Source organism: Plectropomus leopardus, chromosome 22 (genome assembly GCF_008729295.1).
Source record: "Plectropomus leopardus isolate mb chromosome 22, YSFRI_Pleo_2.0, whole genome shotgun sequence".
Taxonomy (NCBI): Eukaryota; Metazoa; Chordata; class Actinopteri; order Perciformes; family Serranidae; genus Plectropomus; species Plectropomus leopardus.
Genome location: NC_056484.1, coordinates 10,951,302 through 10,972,098, shown reverse-complemented (window position 1 = coordinate 10,972,098; position 20,797 = coordinate 10,951,302). Strand labels below are relative to the sequence as shown.

General features: G+C 41.3%; 1 protein-coding gene across 1 annotated transcript in view; it reads left to right on the top strand.

Moving 5' to 3' along the window:
- The window catches only part of wnk1b (WNK lysine deficient protein kinase 1b), a 112,882-nt gene that overhangs the window by 75,925 nt on the left and 16,160 nt on the right, over positions 1 to 20,797 (top strand). The window contains 18 exon segments of the mRNA XM_042511329.1: positions 14 to 207; positions 4,732 to 6,153; positions 9,247 to 9,339; positions 10,138 to 10,212; positions 12,522 to 12,791; positions 13,623 to 13,693; positions 13,824 to 13,974; positions 14,191 to 14,307; positions 14,629 to 14,739; positions 14,849 to 14,900; positions 15,182 to 15,322; positions 16,132 to 17,053; positions 17,406 to 17,725; positions 17,811 to 17,881; positions 18,180 to 18,236; positions 19,725 to 19,808; positions 19,945 to 19,981; positions 20,072 to 20,142. Of these exon segments, the coding sequence (XP_042367263.1) occupies positions 14 to 207; positions 4,732 to 6,153; positions 9,247 to 9,339; positions 10,138 to 10,212; positions 12,522 to 12,791; positions 13,623 to 13,693; positions 13,824 to 13,974; positions 14,191 to 14,307; positions 14,629 to 14,739; positions 14,849 to 14,900; positions 15,182 to 15,322; positions 16,132 to 17,053; positions 17,406 to 17,725; positions 17,811 to 17,881; positions 18,180 to 18,236; positions 19,725 to 19,808; positions 19,945 to 19,981; positions 20,072 to 20,142 (4,259 nt within the window).

Here is a 20,797-nt window from a genome sequence, read left to right as displayed (position 1 = left end):
GTCTCTCTCTCAGCTGAAGGAGGTCTGGACAGCGGCCAGGGTTCCTCGGTTTTTTCCTCAGACTCCCCCCACCTGGGTCAGCTGACCATGTCTTACAGCTGCCAGATTGTTTGAACATGAACTCCCCAGCCACCCACCCCCTACTCAACCTCCCCCTCTGCAAACCCACAGCAGCACCCAGGCTACGCCCAGCCGCCGCAGCCAATGGTGAGTGGTGATGTCATTCAAATGAGATATTAAGCATGATTAGGTTTCATTATGAGTTCATGTTCAACACATCTGTGAGCAGTCTGGTGCTCACAGGTGTGCTGATAATGACTGGTCAGTTTGAAGTGAGCACTGTGTTTTGGAGTGGGAGTGTGTAGGAATGAAGCTTGCAGTGTTTCTGAGTAGGATCAGAATTGCGGGTGTTTGTTGAACTTAATACACAAGAGCATGCAGTTGATGGGTTTTGATTTGAAGATGATCACCTCTGACCTGAAGAAGAGGAGTACTAGAAGGTATTTGATTTTTTTCTTGACTATGGAGGCTGTAACTCACAGCGCTGTGCAAAGAGAAGCAACACAATCCGTCAGCCGATATTAAAGACACTTAGAGAAGTTACACAATCTAATATTTAGTCAGTTTGTCTGTGATCCAATTAGTCAGTCTGTTCTTAACCAGCTAGTTGGTCCGCAGACCAATCGCTCAGTTAGTCAGTCAACAGCTTTCTTTCACAGTATGCCAGCTAACCATTCATTTTCTGTTTCATCTTAGAAGTGTGTAAGTGGCTCAGCCTGCTAGATGTCATGTATCTCTCCCTCCCACACTTCCCTCAGCCAGTTTTGCCCTCCTTCTCTCAATTCTCCTCGTTCTTTATGTTAAAATCCATATGTTTTACACACTCCCTCAATTATACATCTCGTTGTTGCATCTGTCATTTATTTACTTTCTATTGTTTTTATTTCTTATTTTGTATATTTCTTTGTTTTTGTATTTTTCAACTTGTTATACACATTGATAATTTAGCATATTTGTTTTAAACCATCAGTCAACATGCTTTAGACTTCACTCATGCGGAAGCTTCATATTCAGAACAAATTCATGAATTCAAACTTTTACAACTAAAGCTTTTTTTCACACGGTCACATGGTAAACGCCCTGACAACTGCCCACCTGCAGGAGTGTTTCCCCAAAAAGGAAAGCGTTTTTAAAAGCAACTGCTCAAGTTATGGTCCACAGTTGCAATGACAGGCCTGCGTTTATGTGAACACTGGCAAAAGCGCAAACTAGCTTATTGATGCATACTATTGCAAGCTGGAAATCATTGATAATTATGAAAGATTTCTACATATTGTTCTACAAATTTGAGCAGTTTAGCAATTTCCCACGCCCAGAGCTGATGTTGGTTGTTCTTATAAGTTTCTCGCGCTGTAACTCTGGGTATTTAGACACCAAAATCTGTGCGTGTTCATTTGGGCATCAGCAGCTTCATACCAGTATTGCCGTGTTAGAAATCGTTTCCCCTCCTTGAAAGAAATGGAGGCAGAAAGTTACCGTGCAGTGGTGTGAAACCTCCATAAGAGCTAGATTTCATCCAAAATTGTACGTGCAGACCTTAAGTATATTCAGTACAGCTGCTTTTTTTCCCCTCGGAAATTAGAAGTATGCCACCTTTGCTTTGTCCGTCTATTCATTACTATTAAAAGCGGATATATATCTTTAGAATGTTGACTAAGCGATGTTTTACCTTCTCTCTCTTATGGCCAAGGGTTTTACATCTAATATTTCCTCACTCATGCAGGGAATGTTTGCAGAGCATACCTGCTGTTTTAATCCTCAGTTGTTGACCTTTTAGCGGCAGATGAATCTAATTCCTATCTCAAGGGCACCTTTATATGAACCTACGTGCAGAGATGCGAGCATTTTTCATTTAATTTCCCACTTAAGACTTTCCTATCTGGTGATCTTTTAGGGGCATGTTCCAGTTAAGCAGCACCTACACTGACTGATACTGTTCAGCTGGATGGTCGTTCAGTTTGTCAGCTGATTGATTGAATTCTTTAATGATGGTTTGGACTTATTAAATGTCCTTTCTGTGTGGACAAACTGACTTACTTGGTTTATCAAATTAAATAATTACGTATATGTTGAATAACCATTCTCTCCTTTTATGTAATTTCTTTAATTTTTTTTTTGTTTAAATGCTTTGGGTTTTTCAATTTATTTTTGTCATTTTTCTGTTTCAGTTTGTGCTTAATGTGTGTTTAATGAATTTGTTCATAAGTTGATATGTAATTATTTTTGTTGTGCTATTAATAGTATGAAATAGGACATGTAAAGGAAATTGTTGTTGGGAAAACTGAAACATTGCTCCTAAAAAAGTCACTGATGTAATGATCTTCCTATTGTGTTTTTCTCCATAGTAATCCTTAAATAATTAAGGAACTGTTATTTTTACTTGTTTGTGTTTTAAGTTCTAATTATGGAGAGTATTTTTTTTTTTTAGAAAATGTAAAACTGTGATTTAGTATCACTTTTTTCATCAAATAATTGATTTTGTTCTTTTATCCTTCACTTCACCTTTAAGTTTTTATACGTGGTCTTTTGGTTGTTTTATAATTGACTTCTGTTTTCTATGATTAGATCATTTTACGTGTGTTTTAATTTCTTATTGTTTGTTTTTCATGTTGGTCCAACCCTCCTCTATCACCCCTTCCCGGTCTACAGCCTGCGTTGCGCCGTCGTCGATGTCGTAGCATGTCTGTTTGCGTCCCCCCCTCCTCCTACTCCTTTTACCATGCTCCTCCGCCCCTGGCCGTCCCTCCAAAGCAGCCCTCCACCCCTCCTCCAGACCTGTCCTCCTCATCCTCCTTCACCACCACCTCCCCCTGCATGCCTCTCGCAGCTGAGAGGGACACATTTGCTGGGCGCCTCTCCAAGGCCCTGGAGACGGTCCTACCCCTTCACTCTGCCTCCTCTCTGCCCAGGGCGAGGCAGCGGAGGGCCAGCCTACCTGCCCTGTTCTCCACCCCTGTAGGTTTACAAGCTTAATCCCCCCAGGGGCCACAGTGGTGGTGACAACTGGAGATGAAAAGAGAGAGAAAGATGAGGGATATGGGCCACACTGGTGTCTGGATGTAGATAAAAAAATGTTTTTGTTGTTGTGTTTTCAGAAGAGTGCCCATTGTCCTTATATATGAAAACCTGTGACATCATTGCTTTCTCAGTGCTGGATGATACAGTGAATGAAGGATGAATCAGCTTGAATTACTCATGCAGTTTTCTTGTCACTGATTTGTACAACTAGCCGAATGAGAAATGCGTAAACAGCCACATGAGATGAGAAAATTGAATTTATTTTTACTAAGTTAATTGAAAATGCATTATCAGATGCACACTTGTAAACAAATCTTGAACTAGTTTAAATTGCCTGAGCTGAGCCAATACTGTAAGTTGTCATACATCAGTTATCTAATATTAGGTCAGTAGCAAAATCCCACATCTGTATTCTTAATTTAAGGCATTTAACTGGGCCATTTTTCCTGAGTAAGTAGATTAGTATGACCTCAATATTTTAAACTTAGTTTACTTTCAGACACTTCTGTGAGTCTGTCATTTGACCCATCCACCTCTCTTTAACTCTCTCTTTCTCCCTGTGTTAGACCACCACATGTTCATATTGAATACAGAGTGACTGGCTTTACCTTTACCTTTTTTCTATGATACAAATGTCTAATATCATGGGCATCTGCTATTGGGAAAACAGTGATCATTTTAAAGTACAACATGTTTGCCATCATACATTTTTGTTGTTTTTTTGTCCAAAATGTGAAAAACTGAGAAAGACTGAAATGGCTTCATGGGATAGTACACCAATTTCTGTGATATTTTTCCTTTTTGCTGTGGAGTTACAGAAGCCTTCTGGTCTTTCTAATCTTAAAAGGACAGTTCAACCAAATTAAAAATCTCTTTTCTTCTCTTACCTCTGACGCTATTTATCAGTCTTGATTGTTTTTGTGTGAGTTACCAAGAGTCGGAGGTATAGATTTTTGGAGTGAACTGTCGCTTTAAGGCATTTGGGGCATTGTATGTCCCAATTAGGCAGCCGACAGTAAAGAAATGATAAAATAAGAGCAGAGAAAGAGATGGCGAATGACATACAACTAAAGTTTGGTTTATGGTCGACTCCTCAACTCCTAGGCCACCAGGGTGCAACAATTAAGTATTTTTACTTTACAGACGCTAAACTTTACAAGTAATAATACCCAGCCTCTTTAGATCAACATTTAGCAAAAATAATCTCTGCAATGAAGCCAGTTTTCCCGAGTGCAGATGTGTAAGGATATTATTGAGCTCAGAGCCTATATTTGGCCTTTCTTCTCTTTGTATTCTACTATAAACTACCCCACTGCATGTCTCCCACTTTTCCTGTTTTGTCTTTGGGTTGTCTGCTTGTCTCCGTGCTATACCGCTCTGTCACTTGGCCTATCTGCTGTTTTGTGTCTTAACATTACCTCTTCACTTGATCACACCACTCCTTTTTGCAGCTGTTTGATATTTTCTGTCCTATATTAACCATGTAATTTTGTTTCTAGTGTGAAGAGAAAATATATGTCCCTTTTTTCTCTTGGCATTGTTTTGAAATGGTGCTCTTTAATACACTGTTTTCTCCATTTCATGTGGGCCTCTGCTATGGTTCTCTCTCTCGTTCTCTCTCATTCTTAAATCCATTGTATCTTATTGTCGCAGCAGCATTCAATGCCGCACCCCTACAGTGGAGGAGGGAGCACAGGAGGAGGAGGAGCAGGAGGGAGCGTTCCCCTCCAAACTCTCCCAGACCCCCCTACTATGTTCTTCCCCTCCATCCCTGAGCGCCCCATTTCCTTCTCGCCTCCTCCCACTGGGCCTCCTAAAGCCTACAACACTCAGAGACGCAAGAGCACGTCCATTCTCGAAGCACACACCAGACACTTCCAGCCTGCCTACCCTCGCTATGGGAGCAGCCTGCATCCTTTTTCTGGGATGGAGGGCGTTGAGACCCCCTCTCTCTTCATGGTGAATCCCGGTTTTGCAGCAGCTGCTCAAAGACTTGGTGTCGGGGAGCCACTGCATCTCCAAGGACAATCTGACCCAAGTTTGTACGGCTATAAAGACATGAGAGCTGAGCACGAGGAAGCAGTAAGGAGATTAAGTCTAAATCAAGCTGCCTTATTGGACCATTATGAAGCAATGGCGTATGGAGGATACCCAATGACTGCACACCAGCTTGGCCACTTGAGTTTCCATCAGCAGAGGCAAGCAGCAGCTGCAGCCGCGAGTTTAGGTTTTGATCCCGGTCCTCCACCTCAACCAGGATTCTTGCACACACACCTCATTCAAAGAATGAGTGCACACAGCCCAATCCCACCCATGAGTGCGCCCACTGGTGGCTCCTCTTCATCATCTGATGGATGCTATCCTCCACAACAGCATATGTCCTCTTCTGCTTTCCCAATCTCTGCACCTCCGGTAATGGCTGAAGCCCCACCACAAACTGGAGGTGTCTTTGAGTTCCATTTAGCTGCAGCTGCCGCCGCTGCAGCTGCTGCTGGAGACCCAAACCTCCTGGCATCTAGACTTTACCGAGCCCGAAGGAGCTCCATGGACCTTCCTCTAGAGGACAACACTGGAACTGCATCAGGTGGTTCAGGCACGTATAGCCGTCTCCAGCCGGTGACAGAAGAGCTGTATGCATACGTCAGTCCTGAGCTCCCTTTACCTCCAGGAAGTCTTCTTCTCCACCACATAAGTGCAGTCACAAAAGACAGAAGCCCAGAACCTTCTAGTGACTCTATGGCGTCCTCTGACACCGGGGAGTTCCAGTCACCTCCTCCTCCACCTCTCGCCCCCCCCTTTGACTCCTCAGCTGCTCAATCCATCCCTCAGTCATCCTCAGCTGCGCTCTACGATTCAGCTGGAGGGGCGTTCCCCATAGATCCCCAGGGACACCCACCCTCCATGCAGAGCTTCCTCCCCACCACTCCATCCGCTGAGCTTGGGGGAGCTTCATCGACCCAGCTGGAGTCTCTGATCCAGGGTGCCTGGGCTCGGCATGGAGGGGTGGTACCGGCCCAACCTGATATGACATACCATGAGTCATTACTGGCCATGCAGGCTGCTAACCCCACTCTGGTACTGAGTTTAGACCTTAAAAACACCCTTACATCCCTGGGTCAATTACTAGTTGAAATTAGTTGCTTTTTTTTTTTTTTTTTTTAGCAAGAAGATCCACAACCAGCTCTTGATATAATTGCCATATTGTGGCACTCCATGCCCTTTCTTTCTTTTTTGACTGCAAATTGTCAACATCTCAAACATCGAGACTTTCATATATACTGCCATAGACCTTATAATTCGCAATCCTGTGCCCATAATCATTTATCAGTAATCGTAAAACTAAAGTGAATCCTTCCATGAAAAGCAGCCAAATTAATTTAATATAGTAATTTGACCCAGAGGTGATTATACCAATCCCTGTTGTTGTTTTTTTTTGTTTTTGGTTTTTTTACCCTACCAACCCAGGAGCCCCAGCTGATGCCTACCTGTCATCATGTAGTCTTTGGTTGTGATTTTAATCCCCTCAAGTCATATCGACACTTCAGGGAGAGTCTCATGGTCTGCCCTCAAAATGTTTCACATTATTCATTCATTGATTAGAGACAAAAAAAAAATCTGTATGTCAAGAGGGTAGCTTTAAGGGCCAAGTCCACGAAAGCGTTTTTTCTTGAGGCCAGCTTGAATTTTATTTCTTTGTAAGTCTTTGCGAACACCAACAGCCTATTCTGCGCTGAACCCTGCATGTATGGTTTTCTGTTTTTGTTATTGAAGCATTGAGTTAAAAAATGTGCAACTCTTAGTACCTCTTTACCCAGTTTTTTAGTCACATTGGCGGAGGGACAAAAACCGTGAAGACCTACCATCATGTCTTACATGTATAAGTGCCGAAGTACAACAACAATGGAGGAGAAATATGTTAATATATTGCATATATATTAATATATGCTTCCTTTTATGAGCCCGCACTGTGGGTCCGTCCTCTCTCCCCACGTGCTTTAGCCGTCCCTTGATCTAGAGCAAGTGCTCTAGCATTTTTACTTCCACAGATGTTCTGTATCATAGCAGCAAGACGCAACATCTCTGCTAAAAAGCACCTCAGAAGCACTCTCAAGCAATCCCAGCTGGATGTTTTGTAAGGAGTTCCTGGCATTTTCAGCAGGTTAAAAAAACTCTTTGGTGGACATGGTGCCTTTGTTAGCACCACTTATAGACGAGGGCATGACTCAGAGCACATCTAGGCACAACCAAGACCGAAAACATTTGATTTCAAGTTCCACTCAGTAGTATGAGTTGAGTAATAATTAATTTAGAAGCTTTTAGAAGGCAGTCTTTGAGACAAACTCTGGTGTACAAGCTTTATAAGTCGTCTAAGCCCCCTCCTTTCTGTGTTTATGTTGCGTATTTGATTTGTCTATATCAGTAAGTAAAATTTTGTCTGTATGTTCATATATGAATGTATATGAGAAATGTGTGTTTGCAGGAGTATACTGTATGTATGGTATACTTGAATTTTTGCTCGTACAAATCCAAAGTCCGTTTGGTCCTAAGAACACATGTACTACCTCAAATGGTGAGCATTGTGTATATTAATCTTTAAAATAGTAGCTATATATTCTATAAACCTGCACATGGAATATTATGTAAAAAAATAAGTATGTATGATAAGGGTGAGAGACTTTGTTGATTTGTATGGACAAACACACAGAAACATACAACAAAACCAAGGGGGCTTAGACAAACCTCGCAATGTAACCACGCAGATAGACGTTTCATTTGTATATTTTAGATTCTTTCTGTTGTTTTGTGTTGCAGTTGCTAAATATCTCAGCTCTCAGTCAGTTCTTTTTTGTACCATATTGTGTTCTTAATTTCGTGTTCAGACTGGAAATCAAATTCTTCCGCAAAGGTCCAGTTGTCACTGATATTATCAGTGTAACCTTCTACATTTTTTTTTTTTTTTTAACTTTGAACCACTTACAATCACTTGCTTTTTTCTTACATCTTCTATCTTCTCTGTTTTTTGTTGTTTCATGTCATTTATGTTAATTTTTCTATTTCTTTTTTATACATTTTACTTATTAGATATCTGTGCTGTGAATTTATTGTCTTTACGTGACTGCCAATGATTGTAGGAAAAGGTAGGTTGCAGTGTGTCTAGTGCAGCATATTTGTGTAAGCTCTTGCCACACTATGTGAGGGTGGGCTTCGTGAAAAGTAGAAAGTTGCTAAAAGCCTTCCAAGAGTTCAGTTGTCTGTGTGCTGCTGTCCTTAAGTGTCGTTGATTATTGGAAGGATTCAGGAAGGAAAAGCGCAGCTCTGTTAAGCTCAATGCTCCCTGGGAATGTAGCAGGATTAAAAGTCAATAATTCCAAAAGTTAACTGGAAATGGAAAAGACCTAGGCACACAAAATAGGCAGATTTTTTTCTTTTTCCTTTAAACAACCTGCACACAGTGCTGGTACAGAAAAAGTCACCGAGCAGGCCTCCGCTCACACGGTGATTCTTTGCTTGAGAAATTGCCATAGCAACCACAGGTGAAGGAACAATTGATTCATTACTACTAGCTTTGGTACCTTCAAAACTGCTGAATGTACATCGTTTTGAACACATGGTTTCAATTAAGTATTGAAGTACTAGTACAACTTTATGTTGTACTGTACCTCGGTCCTGATGCAGTAGATCTGGAGATGATATTTAGGACATTTTAGGAAAAACGGCGGTGAGTTATTTCGTGTTTGGTGTCAGTATTCCAGCTTTTACTGTGTGCTTTGTTTACTTGTTATCACTACCAATCACTTAGAGTCTGACCTGCATGTAAACTCCTGTACTTACACCCTGCCTAACCCCAGTACTGTGCCTGTAGTGTCACACTACGCACTTTGTATATGCATACAGTTGGTGTTTGTGTGCATATATCTGTTGCCATATAGAGTGATGTACTTGTGTTGTCTGTGTGCATGTGTGCATACACAAGAAGGAGATGTAGATTAAAAACTGATCAATAGAGGACAGCAGAAGTACCTTGCGTTTGCACTCATGCACCGTTTTTGAATTACAAGCTACAAACAAGTTCTGATTATTTCTTGTTTTTCCATTCCTGTCCTTCACCCTATTACATTCTACAACTTCCTCTCTGTCCATCTTTCCATCTCTTAATCTGTTCCTCAGCAGCAGGTTCAGGCTCCCACCCCTCAGCCTACTCCGGGACCCCCTCTGGTTCCTGCCACCACCCAGCCTGCTCCCCCTGGGACCTCCCAACAGGTGAGACAACTAGAAAAACAACCTTTGCAACCTGAAAAGTCAATTTTTATACATCCAGACTTCTCTTCTCTCTTTGCATCACTTTTCTCCCACTTTTAATACCACATCCCCTTGATGTCAAAACCCCATAAAGATAAAATGCAAAAATAGCTCCACCCTATTTTTTGTGCTTATACAGCAATAACTCAGCTTTCTCTTTGAAGTTGTTGCCTTTGCTTGAAGGTAACCACTCCCACAGAGCTGGCACTTTGCCTGCAGTAATACCACAGTCTTTTGGAAGACCTGTGTTTGCCCCCAGCACAAACCACCACCATGAACTAATTGCAGCCCTAAACTGATTTGATTGAGCATGAAATTGGATGTTAATCGGAGATCAAATGTTTTTTTGTCAGAAAAAGAAGGAATGTTTGAAGTTTCCTGATTTGAACCAGCAAAAACAGCTGGTTCCCAATAATAATCATGTTTACATAACAGTCCAAACCTTGATATTACATTCACATTTTACAAAATATTTTTAATTGTAAAATCTGTTAACAGCCTTTCAGGAAATTAACAATATAGGGGATACTATGTATGTGAATTTAATTGATTTTCCCAGCTGGATTTTCTAACTAATTTTGGTTTCTCATAACTGGGATTTGACTTTATCCAGGTTATTATAAGCAGGACATGACTGGAAACTGCGCTAGCTATAAAAAGGATCAAACCTAAAAAGGATATTGGTGTGCATGTACATTTTTTTATTTTTATATTTGATATTTTTCCTCTCCTCTCTCTTCTTTTTCCTTCTCTCTCCAGGTTGTTTCGTCCAGTCACAGTATTACATCAGTTCAGAGCCCCACACACACACCTCTGCCGCAGGTGTCGTCACAAGTACGTAAAGTAGCACCACTAACTGAAATTTACTAAACTGTATATGTAACACAATACATAATAAACCCAGTATAAGTGCACTTAAGCTGACGCTGGCTCTTTACAGAGAGTTGCATTTATCTTTACCGACACACAAAATAACCTGCTTGCACATAAAACACTCGCGACTTTTAAACTTAGATATTTGCACACACATGCTAAGATCTAAACCAATGAAAACCAGAGATACTCATGGGCACACACAGACATTTACACACACACACGCATGCACGCACACACACCTGTATTTGATGCCATTTTTAGCCAATATGTTGTTAATGTGTGTTTTGTTCGTCCTGAACTGCTACTTTTTCACTGTAAACTTTTTCTTTGTCAGCTCAGATTGTCTCTTCTATTTTTCTTTCCACTCTCTGGCTCGCTCATTGGCATGCTTCCTGCACTTGGGTTTGTTTTTATGTGTGTCTACATACACGTGTTTGTCTGTCTGTGTGCATGTATCTGTGCTTGTATGTTTGGTGTGTTTAGTTTTGTGATCTCAGTCCGTCTCCCAGTATAGAACATCTTTATCTTCTGTACCAAGCTGCTCAGCTCGCTCTGGTTCAGGTACCTTCGTATATGGCAGTGTATGTGGATATACTGCACATAGGTGTCCTTGTGTTTATAAGTGATTGTAGACATTTGTACAATCAATGTGCATTTGTACAAACAAACAATTTGCATTTATAGACACAGTGATTTGTTTGACATCTCTGTCTTTTGTTGTTAGTAGTGATTTTTGCCACCTGAAGAGTTATTGGTAGGTAGGATTCAGTAATTAAATTTTAGGAAAGTCCCTAAGCTGATGCTTTCCTTACATATATAAAAAGATATAAAGGAAAAGCAGCAGGAAAAAGGCTTTCTGAAGAGACTTGGGGAGATATTAGCAGTTTTCAATGGACCTCAACTTCCTCCTTCCTGGAGGCAAGTAAAAAATCAATCACTAGAAAGTGGCTAAACCCAGTACCACCCACCCTAGAGGGCTGGTATGGAATAATTTTGGAAATATTTAAACTGGAAAAGCTGACCTTCTCTTTGAGGATTCAGAAGAATAAAATTTGATCAAATCTGGAATAAATGGATGAAATTTATAATCCCACTACAAGCAGACTTTAGATGACCCTACTACAGTTTTAACTTCTCTTTTTGTGAAGATCAATAGCAACGCACACTCCCATAGTTCAAGTGTTCATAGTTAAGTTTGTTTACAGAGTTTGGACAAATGTACACGAGTATGTCCTTTTAAGGGTTCATATGTATTTGTGAAAGTAAATAGGTGTAGGAGTATAGGTGGATATGGAAGTGTAGTATGAATGTGTATGTACGTGTAGGTGAATGTGTATGTATGTATATATGTGTGTGTGAGAGTATATATATATGCGTGTGTGTATGTCTACATGTTTGTAAGTGTGTGTGTGTGTGTATATCTGTGTGTATATGTATGTGTTTTTAACAAAGACAATGATGGAAGGATAAATGAAGGTGGAGGAAAGAAGGGAAGTGCAACTGTCCTGTAAATTATGCTGCATCTGCATTGTACAGTATTGTAAGTCTGGCAAAAGACTCTGCATTTATGACAATGTGGTTGTAAAAGTCACACATAAAAAGAACATTTTTTTTAAAAAAAGAAATAAGGCACTGATGAGTGCGACTCTGCTAAATGCTGGTAGATGGTAATACTTCAAGCTCTCGTTGCAAAGTTGGCCTCTTTTTCCTGTCTATGACCATGTCCACATTCTCATTCTCCTCCTCTTCAGACTTTTTTTTCCACTCATAAATGCCATTATAGCAAGGGCTAAATTCATGTTTCCATTTTTCTCTCAACCACTACACCGCGTAGATGCATGACGCACGCAGACATTTTGTTCTTGGGTATTGATGTCGATGGATGTTGTAGCCTGTGATTCAGTAGGTGATGTCATCGTACAGTTTGCATACATCAAACTTGATGTTGTATCCCGGTTTATCAGATTCATGTCGCCGAGTGTGACTTGCATAAACTCATAGAAATGCTAAAATCGCAGTCTGTAGGAGGCTTAAGATGAACCAACAATTGAATTGAAGACCAGCTTTAGTTCACTGTTCGATTACCGAGGCATTAAATCTGTCTGTGCTCATCACATCTGATCACTTGCCGGGTTTATCTACTTCCTCCTCCTCTCTATGACATTGCCTCCCTTTTCTGACCTTTCCTCCCACCCATCCTCTGCCTTATCTGCCTTTTTCTTCTTTCTCTCCTCTTTTTCCTTTCCGGCCCTTCGTCCTCTTCTCAGCCCAGTGTAACGCCGTCTACCGTTTCCTTGGTGACCCTGCCCTCTTCTTCGCCGTCCCTCCCTGTTACTGTGCCGGCAGCAGCCGTTGCCTCCCCTCCCTCCTCTCTGCCTCTCCCTGTTGGGGTGGTGCCTACTATTGTTTCCCCACCTCCTCTTCCTCCTCCTCCTGCTCGTGCGCCCACACCTGTGCCTCAGCCATTGGCCACCGAGGTGCCAATCATCAGTGTAGTCACCGCCCCACCTGATAATGTGATGGAAACACTGCCCCAGGTACTGGTTGTTGACAGTGCAGCCCACCAAGTGGATGTCTGATGGTTGAAGATGGCCGCTGTAGGACAGGGATACTCAACTTGCTTTGCTTGAGGGCCACTTTTGCAAAATGTCAAGAGGCCAGGGGCCAGTCGCAGCGGCCCCATACATGTTTCTAGAATTTAAGGATGTTTCTCAGATTTCCGTACGTTTATAGGATATCGGAACGTTTCCGGGATTTCAGGACATTTCTAAGATTTTAGCTTGTTTCTAGTGTTTTAGGAAGTTTTTAGGATACTTTTTAGGAAATATCTTGGATTTTTTGGTGTTTCTAGGATTTTAGGATGATTAGAGAATTTAAGAACATTTCTAGGATTTTAAGACGTTTCTAGGATTTTAGGACATTAGGGGCTAAGCTAGGACCTCTGTCAGGGGGTGCGGGGGATCCTCCACTGGCAAGCTCCATTTTGATGTTTTATGCAGTCTGGCACCTAATGTTTACTAAAAGTACAAAAACAATTCCCAATATGAATCACTTTATTTCAAATGTGAATTGACAAATACAATCCATCTTATTGTGGCAGTTTGCTCTTTTTGCTCTATGCTCTAGTTTTAGTTGCTTTTTGGCCCAAGACTGCTCTTCATAGTTTAATGCAAATAAGTCCTCTAAACTCATGAAGACATTTCCTGCAATCTATCTGGTTTTCTCTCATACTTTTTTTTCACACTTTGCTTATTTTTCATGCTGTCCTGCTGTATTTCCCCCCCTAAAACATTCCTGTTGTTACTGTTGGTAGTGATCATATTGATCATGTGTGCATGCATTTTCATGTGCCTGTGTGTGTTTTGCAGTCTGCCTCTCAGTCTTCAGAGCTGTCCCAGTCCCAACTGCACCCACCTCAAGTTCTCTCATCCATAGAGAGGTAATGAATGTACAAGGAAACTCACACATATAATGTTTTGATCACATTTAACTTTCGTGAAGCTGCTTCTTACACAATTCCTACTTACATACTTATTCTCACATTAACTTTGGCCTCTTTTTCACCTCAGTGGCCACTCTGAGATGTCAGGTCTGAGCGACGGCAACGAGGGAGGAGGAGGTCGCCATGAAGGGCGCTCTACCAAGCGACATCAGAAACGCTCTGTGCGAAGTCGCTCGCGCCATGAGAAAATCTCCAAGGCGAAACTCAATGTCCTCAATGTAATAGCACATCCCATAAATCCTATAAAGTCATAATGGAACAATATATCCTCCCTTTGTATTGCAGCACTGTTTGTATTTATTGGTTGTTAAATAGTTATGAGCTGTAATAAAAGTTATGGGAAATGTCTAATTGAGACACTAATCTGTTTACAGTCTGTTATCTTTTTTTCTAATTGTATTTTTCTTTCACCGTGTATTTCTGTCTGTGTGTAGATATCCAACCTAGGAGACAGAGTAGCAGAGTGTCAGCTGGAGACCCACAACAGAAAGATGGTGACTTTCAGGTTTGACTTGGATGGAGACAACCCAGAGGAGATTGCCCAGATCATGGTACACACACTTGTCACTCATTTCATTTTCTCCACCACTCCTCTGATTTGTTTACTCACACTCAAACTGTATTAATATCTTAAAGTGGACCTTTAGGCTTATTTTCAGGTTTATACTGTATTTTGGGTTTCCCCTAGAACATGTTTGCTGCTTCAACAGTTGAATACACTTCATTTTCCTCATATTTTCTGCGCTGGAACACCTGCATTCACCCTCTGCCTGAGATGCTCCATTTTAGCACTTTTTAGCACCATAAACCAGACAGTATTTTTGTTTCTGTTACATTTTATACACATTTTAATGTGACTTTTTTCACTGCAGGTCCAGAGTGAGTTCATCCTGGAGAGTGAGAGGGAGTCGTTCATTGAGCAAGTCAGAGAGGTGATAGAGAACGCAGACCAGAAGGGTCTGGAGAGAGACGCAAACAGCCAGGTAAATCCATTTCTTTTCGTGTCTTTTCTTTATGTTTTAAGGCTTGCTGGTGTTGGTTTTCACCTTTATTTATCTCTCAGTGTTTAATTCTTTTGTTGTTGATCTACAGATGGCAGGTGATATGGCGCAGCAGATTCCTGCTATATCTGTCCCCATGCCAGGTAAAAGAAGAACAGAATAAAAAGCGTTAATATAACAGTAGGCACCAGTGTTAGTGCCAGTGGGGCTACAGGGTGGCACATGCAACTGTAAGACCTGACTTTAAGTGTCTGTGTCACTGAGTTCCTGCAAAATCTAAAGACAGGACAGAATTTCCAAACAGTGATCTGCCATGTTTTCTCTGTAAAGCATCTAGCAAAGCTTCAGATGAACTGGAGCACACAATAGTAGTTTGCTTATTTATTTCTGAGGTTTAACAAATAACAATGCTGTGTATTGACAGACATCCCTTCCAGTGCAACAGCACAAGTGGTCCATTCAGCAGGTCGGAGGTTCATCGTCAGCCCCGTACCTGAAGCCCGGCTGAAGGAACAAATGTTTCCCACATCTGCCTCTCCTGCCCCTGCATCTCCTGCTGACACAGGTTCGGAGTGTGTGTGTGTGGGCGTGTGCATGTATAACCTGCACAGGTTAACTTACAGTTTAATTGTTTTCATTTCCATCCCCCCAAAAAGTGTTGTACATTTAAGGTTTGCTGAAAAATACACACAATTTCCTTCACTTTAACTTCAAACACACACACAAATGTGCACTAAATGGCATTGTTCTTTGTCACACACACACTCATCAGATTAGGCTGTAATGCGTTTAAAGGAAATTGCTCAGCCCAAATGTTCCATCTAAACGCAATAACACAGTGGCATTTACTTAATTTGATACCGTATGATCTTCTAGTGGAACACTAGTGAAATATCAATAGCTGCATCTTTCATTTGGATATTGTGTGCAGATCAAAATATATCAGAAATACCTTTTTGTTATGCAGTGTTTAAAATTATAGTTAATTTTTCAATAAAAAGCTCACAAAAGCACACCCATCTAGACGACAAAAAGAAGGCAACGAGCAACTTAACAAAACATAGCCCAAAAAATTAACAAGAAATCACTAAAAACACATAAGAAAATTACCTGAAAATAAAAATAAAATAAAATGTTAAAAAAAAGAAAAGAAAAGAAACTGGCTTTTTATAACATTATTTTAAATATTAAAAATGTATGCATACAGTTTTCTGGACATTTTTTGATATCAGATAATCCCGTCCAGCTAATTTTCATATCATTTCTTTGTCACATTTTACTAAATTTTCCCCAGTTTGTGGGACATTTCTTGCCAAGAGTCATGTTTTTTCCTCTGTTTTTGAAAGAAATCAAACCAAGTTTCTTTTCTTCCAGTTGCTCCATCTTCAGCTCCAGCTCCATCCCAGCCTCCAAGCCAAGGTGTTGCGTTGTCGCAGTCTGCTGGAGCCATCAGCTTACAACAAGCCTTCTCCGAGCTCAAACAGAACCAGACTCAGCTTGATCCCGGACCCAGCACCGCCCCAGCTGCTATCCACTCCACCCATCCTCCTCTGCAGCCTGCAGCAGCTTCTGTACCCTCACAGTCCAGCACAGTCACTCCTACTGTGGATCCTACTGCTGGGCTTGTTCCTTCTAATTTAAACCAGGCGCAGGTCATAGATGCTTCTCTTTCTCCCCCTTCCTCCTCCACCACCCCTTCCTCTGTGCCTGTTGTCTGTCTCAGCCCTCCTTGCTCCTCCTCCCCTCCTCCTACTGTGGTGAACCAGTCCATCCTTCAGTCACAGGTACCTCTGCAGGCAGTGTCCCAACCCCAGGGACAGATGCAGGTCCAGGGGCAAGCACAAATCCAGCCCCAGGCTTTCACCCAGCCTCAGGCTCAAACTGTCTCTGCTGTCATTGCTACTTCAGTTCCCTCCACTTTACCAACTGCCAGCATCCCTCCAACAATGCTCGCCTCCCCTCCTCCCTCCCAGACTCTTCCCCTTGTATCCTCCCCTCCCTCCTCTGCCCTTCCAGCCAGTGAAGTCTCCTCCGATCATCTTTCAGTCTCTCCTTCCTCCTCCACTTCCACCCTCTCCTCAGTTATCCCCACTACTGCCATCCCAGGCCCCCAGCTCGCTCCCTCCACTGCTGGATCCCACCCCACTCCCCCTCTTGCCTCCTCCTCTCCTGCTGTGGGGCTCCAGACAGTGACCACCAATGTTCCTTCAGTCCAACCCACCTTGGTCCACTCCCAGCCGCAGACGGCAGCCCTGCCCGGGCAGACGCACACACACTGTGGGGAATGTGATGCAAGGTGAGAGATTTTTACATTTAGTCTTTAGGACTGATTAGCACCAACTGAAATGTGTCTTCAGCGTGGGCTGTTTTTTCCAGTTCTAGTCTCTAAATAAATAGGAAAAGTTCTTGTTGTTCTTACGCAGCTGCTTGTGTTGTGCTTGAAATCTTAATTTTCTGTGAAAGTGAAAACAGCTGTGGTTCTGTGTTTGAATCTTCTCAGGACTTTTCTTGTTGGTTTACAGTGAGCAAAACTCATTTGGGAAAAGATGTCATCACTACCATGCACTCGTCAGGATTTAGCTTGTTTTCAGGGGCTTTGGTTCATTTATTGCGAAGAATTACTAATCATTCACTGATGTATTTATTAGGTGTGAAGCATACACTGAGTCCCAAGGCAAACCGGACGACATCCAAGCTCTGGAGAAGAAGCTGCGGTCTCTCTTCATGGATCTCGGTGGAGGGGTGTCGTCCACCCAGGGAGACATCATAACTGCTGACCCTGCCTCTGGACCCTCCGTCGCAGGTACCTCATCCCCACTGGGCCCCGGCTCTACCTCCAGCACATCTGTCACCACACCTGGCTCCAGCCAGCCAGCCAATCCTCCTCAGCCCCCCTCCAGCCTGTCACTGGGGTCACCTGCTCCAGTCCAGGGCCCTGGAACACCGATCTCCACCCCTGCTCCCATTGGTATGTAGATGGATGTGTTTCTGCATATGTGCTTGTGTCAGTTCATGTGTTTTAATAATGTTGCTTACTGACTTTATGATTTCAGTTTCTTCAGTCATCCCTGCTTCATCCTTCAGCCAGAGCACTCCATCCAAAACGCCTTTATCCAGGGTACCGGTGAGTGGTCCGAGCAATACGAGTTATTTACATATATTTAAAGCACCAGTCATTTTATTATTTATTTATTTCTGTGGTCAGCCAGCAGAGAAACTGCTGGGGTAATTTACAGTCTGTAATTTAGAAATCATAGGTGTTTCAAGATGTTTCTACTCACTTTTCTCATCACTCATCCTGCATGAAAATTTCTTTTAACATTCACCACAACAAACACTATTCTTATAACCTCCTCTACAAATCTTTTTTCTCTTCTTTCTCCCACTCTGTCTTTACATCGCCTCTCTTTCTCTGGGATTAGGCCAGTTCTCCTCCTTCAGAACTCCTGCCGTCCTTCCCTGGACCTTGTCTAATACAGGTGTTTTATTTTTTGCTAATTTTTAGAGTTCTGTTTCCAATGCAGTGCAACACTGTATGTATCCTGAGTGTGCTATGCTTTTGAGTACAGTATCAATGCCTTATCTGTTGTGAATGAATAGTGCTTGTGCTGTAAAGTGCATATTGAATATTTTAATAACTTGTGAAACTTAACACTATGTGACAAAACACGGAAAGGAGACTCGGACATTGTTTCATCTCCATTATACTCCCATCTTACTTTAAAAGATGATTGCATTCTAATCAACTGAAAACACAACAGAATAAATAATAGTAAAACGAAACAATGTAACATCAAATAAATACATTAAGCTACAAAGAAATCCCTGTACTTTTACCTTAAATTAATAATAATGATAGATAATTAAAGAAAGTAGGATGCTGATCGGAGAGAAGCTGTTTAAGAGAAAGAGTGAGAGACATGGTAACACATTTGGACAGACAGAGGCTGAGGTGGCAGGCAGACAGGCTGAGGACCAGGTACCTCAGGGCAGAGAAGACATTGAACTGACTCTAATGTACAGACTGTTTTGTTGTGGCTGTGAATGCTGCCGTCTAAGAATAGTCCTTCGATGTAACCACTGACTAGTGAGATGTGTATGGAAGCCTATTTTGGCCAATGTGATGAAAAAAAAAGATCTCTGAAATAATGGCTCAATGTCTGCAAATTATGACAAACTTTATCAAAAATACTGAAAAGGTTTGTCATTATTTTTGAGATACTAAGTCATTATTTTGAGAATGTTTCTAATTATTTTTGAAAAAGTGTCATTATTTTAAAAAAAAAGTTTCTCAGTGTCTTCCATGATCCGTTTTTCTCACATTGGGAGAATTGGGCTTCCGCAGATTTGACTCGTAGCTCTTTCATGAAAAATCTGACCTGCCAAGTTACCAACATTCACTTCCCGCCACTTACATACCTCATGGCTGAGACATGTCCTGTATGATTAAAGTAATCCTGCTGTAATTGAAAACTCACAAGGGATTTGATTTGAATTATTTATTTTTAATTTGCAGTTATTATGCTGAAGGGAATAGAATACCTTGTATGCCTTCTCCATCACCTTACCGTTGACTGTGTGTGTGTGTATGTTTTGGCACAGGGAAAGGAAATTTGGAGGGATAACTAAAATGACACACTCCTGTCTGTCAGTAAAACAAAAAAAAATAAAAAAAAAAGATTGATTTCCAGTCTTAGTATACGTGTGTGCTTTTGGCTGATCTGTGCTTGTATTGCTAATCAACTTAAGTGGCTAATCCTGTGTGTGTGTGTGTGTGTGTGTGTGTGTGTGTGTGTGTGTGTGTGTGTGTGTGTGTGTGTGTGTGTGTGTGTGTGTGTGTCTCTGTGTGTGTCTCTGTGTGTGTCTCTGTGTGTGTCTCTGTGTGTGAGCGTGCATGAGCGTGCGTGCGTGTGCGTGCATACACTTATTTTTGTATGTGTCTAAAAGTGTATCTTGTCTCTTCCCAGTCCCAGCAGCCTTTAGAGGACCTTGATGCTCAGTTGAGGAGAGCACTGAGCCCAGAGACAGTTCCTGTCAGCACACACACACAGGTACACACACACACACACACACACAGATATGTGGATATTATCCTGTTAACTCACATTCACATTATATATATCATGATTCAATGACAGTGTGCTTAGTACTAACCCACTTTTCTTCTCTCTCCATGGTAAATCCCAGGCCTCTCACGGTGGCATATCGTCAGCGGGACAACCAAGTATGTATATAATTATCTGTATTATCTATGTTTCTGTCTCTAAATCTGTTTTCATCTGTGTGTCTAATATTTGTAACATTTGTCTTTTAGTTCCCTTCTCTCTGGAGGAAGCAACTCCTCCTCCTCATCCTTCAGGTGGAATTAAACTGGGAAGATTTCAGGTGAGATTTCCTTCACACAACAGACTAGACCGTCAACGGGTAGTCAGTTGACAGCGAATTAACCCTTTGTAACCTGAGCAAATGGCTTTGAAAAATACTGGAAGAAATTACAAGAAAAATACCTGAGATTTAGCCAAAAAAAGAAAAGAAAAAGGATTGTTTTAAAACTAAAGGTTGCAGAAATAGAAAAATAAATATATGGATAAAACAGTAAATAATAATAATAGATATATTTCTGGACATTTCCCTATGTTTTAAATTATTAACCTTTAATTAATTTCTCCCTCTCTCTTTCTGTCTTTTGTAGAACTACTTTTCATATTCTTGTCACCTTTTCCTAATTTCATGCAATTTGTGAGACATTTCTTACAAAGTTGATCAGTGTTTTTAGAAAAAATTAAACCAATATTCTAAGGTTTTAAAGGTGATGTGATGAAATGTGAAAAGTCTAAATGCAGAAAACTGATTGTTGTTTCTGGTTTCAATGGGTGTGTCAACTGTTTGATAACTGTATAATCATTTAAGTCATTCTTGAAGCAAAAATACCAAACATTTGCTGGGTTCTTGCTTTTTGAATGCAAGAATTTGTAATTTTGATGCTTTTCTTTGCCATACATGATAATAAACTGAATAGCTTTAGATTTTTGGACTTTTG